Source organism: Xenopus tropicalis, chromosome 8 (assembly GCF_000004195.4).
Source record: "Xenopus tropicalis strain Nigerian chromosome 8, UCB_Xtro_10.0, whole genome shotgun sequence".
Classification (NCBI taxonomy): domain Eukaryota; kingdom Metazoa; phylum Chordata; class Amphibia; order Anura; family Pipidae; genus Xenopus; species Xenopus tropicalis.
The window spans coordinates 129,540,810-129,545,990 of NC_030684.2; the positions used below are offsets into that span (position 1 = coordinate 129,540,810).

General features: G+C 37.6%; 1 protein-coding gene across 1 annotated transcript; it reads right to left on the reverse strand.

Annotated features, from left to right (window-relative positions):
* Window positions 1-3,542: 3,542 nt before the first annotated feature.
* LOC101730422 (olfactory receptor 5V1-like) lies at window positions 3,543-4,469 on the reverse strand. The gene has a single exon (XM_004917514.1). It carries the CDS (start codon window positions 4,467-4,469, stop codon window positions 3,543-3,545), a length of 927 nt encoding a protein of 308 aa, XP_004917571.1.
* Window positions 4,470-5,181: the final 712 nt, after the last annotated feature.

Genomic DNA, 5,181 nt, shown 5'->3' on the forward strand with positions numbered 1-5,181 from the left:
CGTTGAGGTCTGTAATGTTCCTTTTTCATATTTTGTAATAAAATGTATCTTTTTTCAAATATTTTAAATCCTGTGAGTGCTGACACTTTTTTGTCTTAATCTACTATATTTGCTCTTGCACCCAGGTATAATCATTTTTAGTGGTGTGCACCAACTGGCTGTCTATATATATATATATATATATATATAAAGGTATGGGATCTGGAAACCCATTATGCAGAAAGTTCTGAATTACAGGAAGGCCATCTACCATTTTAATCAAATAATTTTTTTAAAATGATTACCCTTTTCTCTGTAATAATAAAACAGTCCCAACAAAAATATAATAAATCTTTATTGGCGTCAAGACATTGCTATTAGGAGTAAATAGTATTTAAATGATTTTTAGAAGACTTAAGGGATGGAGATCCAAAACATGGAAAGCCCCAGGTTCAAGCATTCTGGATAAATGGGTCTTATACCTGTATAAACTTGTTTTTATTCTCCCAGTTTATGATTTCATTTGAAAATTTCAGCGTCGTAAAAAACTAATGAAACAATGTGATTCTCAATTTTTTTGTGGAAAAACTAATGAATATTCAGTTGTGTTTTTGTCTTAAATAAGGTAGTGCTCGAAGAAAAAAAAGCTTGTGTAGATTTTTGTCACCTGTTTGTTATGGCGTTTTTCAAACCAGGAATATTGATACATCAGCCTCTAAGTGAATACTGCAATATATTTGTTTGTTCACTGAATAATTTATCCCCCTTTAAAGAAGAAGGGAAGGTAAAAACTAAGTAAGCTTTATCAGAAAGTTCTATGTAAATGCAGCCATAAGCACTCACAGAAACGCTGCACTGAGTCCTCTATCAAAAGAAACACAGGATTTCTTGTCTCCTTTTTTGTAAACATATTCTTCGGTATCTGACTTTCTCTCTGAGAAAAATCCCTCATTCCTGGGGCCTGAGTCTGCTCAGTTCTCTCCTCTCTCCCCTTTCCTACACCCCCCTCCCATAAGAATTCATAAAACTCATCTCCCCTCCCTTAGGAATGTGTGATCTGAGCTATAATGGCTAGAGCTACAGCAGGAAGCTACTGAGACCAAGCTGCTATCTTAAACAAATGGAGGGAACTTCTAGGGCTCTTAACTAAGGTATGGTAAAGCTTTCTGCTGAATATATATGGTGTTTAATTAATTTCAGCTCTTAGGAGCGAAAAACTGAAAATGTTATTTTTGCCCCCCATTTTCTCTCTATCTTTCCCTTATATATTCCTTTCTTTTCCCTCCTCCCATATTAGCTTTGCACAAATCTTTTGTGTTTATTGTTTGCCTTTGTTTCTTGCACCACTTGCATGGATAAAGTAAGCCCTTTAAACATCGTAGACTTTTTATTTAAAGAAACAAATAGGTCAATTGTATAAGAGCAAAATGGGGCTCATTGATAAACACTGGGCAAATCTGCACCTGGGTCGTTACCCATGGCAACCAATCAGTGGTTAGATTTGTCCAGCCAGCTGCAGGTTGAAAACTGAAAGCAATCATCAGATTGGTTACAATTAGTTAATAAACCCCCAATAAAGTTAATAACCCCCCAATTGCTTCTTATCTATGGGCAAATTAATCATATCTTTGGAATAATCATTTGCAAGACACTTTTAACATTAAAGAAATATCTGCATGTACTGCCTTATACCGTTATTTGTAAACTGAATAACCCTCCCTTTTATAGGGGATAATATACCTCGTACTGTCATATTTATATATATGTATAGCTACTAAAATTCAACAAGTTCTGTAATTATATAAATGCATGGGCCTGCAGTTGTGATGCAGCTGTGATGCAGTTTTGCGTCGCTAAAATTTGCGAAAATTTCTGTAAAATTCGTGAACCGGTGGAAAATTTTTGAAACACGTTGTTTTTGTACAGGATCGCCCCCATTTTGATGTGACCATGCCCATTTTGACACGCCACACCCAATGTGACGCAGCCGCGCTTATTTTGCCGCAACCATGCCCAATTTACCACTACTTGTTTTGACGCACAGCAAAATATTTTTGCCCGTTTCGTGAAAAAAATCTGCCGATGGAAAAACATGGGAATTTGCTGCGAATCCACACCTGGCAAAAAAATTCACTCATCTCTAGCCAGCAGGCTTGTTACCGAATCTATTTTATGTTCTTGTCTATATAGAATTGACTGTTAGATTCATAAGAAAATGACCAAACTGTAGATCAGTGATCCCCAACCAGTGGCTCGTGAGCAACATGTTGCTCCCCAACCCCTTGGGTGTTGCTCCCAGAGGCCTCAAAGCAGGTGATTATTTTTGAATTTCTGGTAAGGAGGCAAGTTTTGGTTGCATAAAAACCCAGTATAATACCAAACAGAGCCTTCTGTAGGCTGCCAGTCCACATAGGGGCTATTAAGTAGCCAATTATAGCTATTATTTCTACTCCTAGAAACCTTTTTCATGTTGCTCCCCAACACTTTTTCCATTTAAATGTTGCTCACGAGTGAAAAAGGTTGGGGATCCCTGCTGCAGATTATAAGAATATACTGGAAAAAGTACACTAGCCCTGGCTATGGCTGCAAAAATTAACATGAGGCTAAGGTAAAAATAACTCACATATAGGATGTAACTAGAAAATATTAGGTCCTATGGAAAAAATCCTTCACCCAGTGTATAGTCACCATTAATAAATATGTTTTAATGAGACAAGAGGAAGGAAATCCCTGCCCCACAGAGTTTACAATCCAAGTAACTTACAGACACAAATAAGTCCTGCAGGTTACAGTAGTTGTCAATGCAATGTAAGTGCCAGAACTGCCTCAAATGCCATGGAAGTGCTCCAAGAGGTAGTCTCTGAGTTTATTTTTATAGAGATTCTCTCCAGAGGAATACAGGGATGGCATTCCCAATGTAATGAGCAACAAGGTAGAAAGTTTTGAGGTGGTAGAGCGGACATGGATGGTGAGACCACGTGGTTGCTTTGAGAAGAAAAGAGTGGCAATCTGGCAATGTATGGAGACACAAGAGAAGAGATGGAATGAGATACAAAGGAATGAAGGGCTTTGAGGGTTTTTTGGACTTTTTATCATTCTTTGCTTTATGGGAATCCATGATAAAGGTCTAAGCGGTGGAGGGGCTACTTTTTCTTGGATGAGAGAAGGAGAATTCTAGCAGTAGAATTTAATGTAGACTTTAGTGGAGGGATATGGGGATTTGGGAGACCAGTTAGTAGCAAGTTGCAGAAGTCTAGGTGGGATAGGATCAGAGCATGCTTGTTAAAAAAAGGGACAGATTTTGGTGGTGGTCAGGTGTTACTATGGTCCGACAAAATTCACCTTCACAGTACACAGACGTTCCAGTTGTAGAAGCTTGTGGAGAATTTCTTGTAGATTTTAGGGGGCAATATTCTTTCTACTTTTTCTTCCTTGGAAAAATATGCCCCAGACTCACATGGATATCTTTACTTTTGGGTTTCAGTCAGCTGCTGGGTCTGTTGGCTTTACTTGTAACGCTCTGCAATTTACAATGTAGGAAGATTTCAATAAATCAAAGTTTTTTAGGACTTTTCAGAAATGTATTTTCTAATGGTGCCTTTGACATCTTTATTTCTCATGCTGTAGATGATAGGATTCAGCATTGGGATCACAGCCGAATAAACAACAGACACTATCTTGTCTATGTCTGAATACGCAGAGTGAGGTCTCATATACATGAACAAGATGGTGCCATAGAACATGGAGACCACTGTGAGATGGGATGCACAAGTGGAGAAAGATTTTTGTCTTCCTTCACTGGAACGGATCTTCAGAATAGTGGAGATTATGTGAATATATGAAGTAAGAGTCAAAAAGAATGAACACATGGCAATTATACCGGCTGTGATGTACATGGCTAACTCATTGGGCCAAGTATCTCGGCAAGAAAGACGTAACATAGGAGGAATCTCACAAAAGAAATGGTTAAGGTTGTGAGAAAGACAATAAGGCAGTTGGAAGGTGAAAAAAACATGGATGAAAGCACTGATAGAAGCAGAAGTCCATGATCCAGTCGCTATACAAATACAGAATGTCTTGTTCATAACTGTATTGTAGTGTAATGGCTGACATATGGCTGCATACCTGTCATAGGCCATAACAGCTAGAATCAAACACTCCGTCCCTCCTACGGCTAAATGGAAGAACATCTGCAATGCACAGTCTAAGAGCGATACACTTCTATCCTGGGATAAAGTGTTTATTATGATTCTGGGTACTATGGTGGAAGAAAAGCAGATGTCTATAATGGAGAGGTTACTCAGGAAAAAGTACATGGGAGTCTGCAGCTGCTCATTGATCCTCACTACGATGATAAGCAGGGAGTTGGCTGACAGTGTGGTTATATAGATTATAAAGAATAATAAAACATATATTGCCTGTAGGTATGGGACATTGGTGAGGCCAAGAAGGATGAATCTGTTCGATGAGGTTTGATTTAAGTTCTCCATATCATATAACATAATGTGGCTGAAAAAAAATAAAATATGGAAAAAGGGGAAAAGAATTAGGGACAAATTCAATGTATGTTTCATAAAAGTCACTAAATGTAAAACTTGATTTGCTATCATTCATGACTAATCATATTGCTACTTTTTCCTGTACACAAACCGGCAATAAAATAGATGTTTAGCCTCCAATGCTTATGTCAAATAGTTCATTTATGTATAATATATTAATACTCCCCCTGTATTTACTCCCTTGTTTAACAATTTACTCATTTATGAGATGGTTGAAGGTCAGTGGCCTATTAGATATGCTGCTCCGAAATTACTTTTGGGTTAAAATAAGATGATTGGGAAAGTAATACCTTAAACTTTAGTAAGTTTTTATGATTGAACAAATCCTTCCACACAGGATATAAAATTAGATGTAGTGCTATGTGCCATGTCCTGCACATCAAGCATCATAAAGCCTTTGTAGACTTTTGGCCAGATTAGAGACAAGTTCAGACATTTCCACCTTGCGTTTCTGTCCCTTTATATTAGGCACCTGTCTAATGATACCAACCCCTATGTGTTTTTCTTATTGAATTGCATTTGACCCTTTTGGGAAATCTGCAATTGAATAAGGAGATAAGTCTTTCTCATCTAATACAGTCTGGCCCAAAGTTTAAAAAGGCCCCTACATGAGTTTTATACAAACTTAAATGGCTTGCCAGAC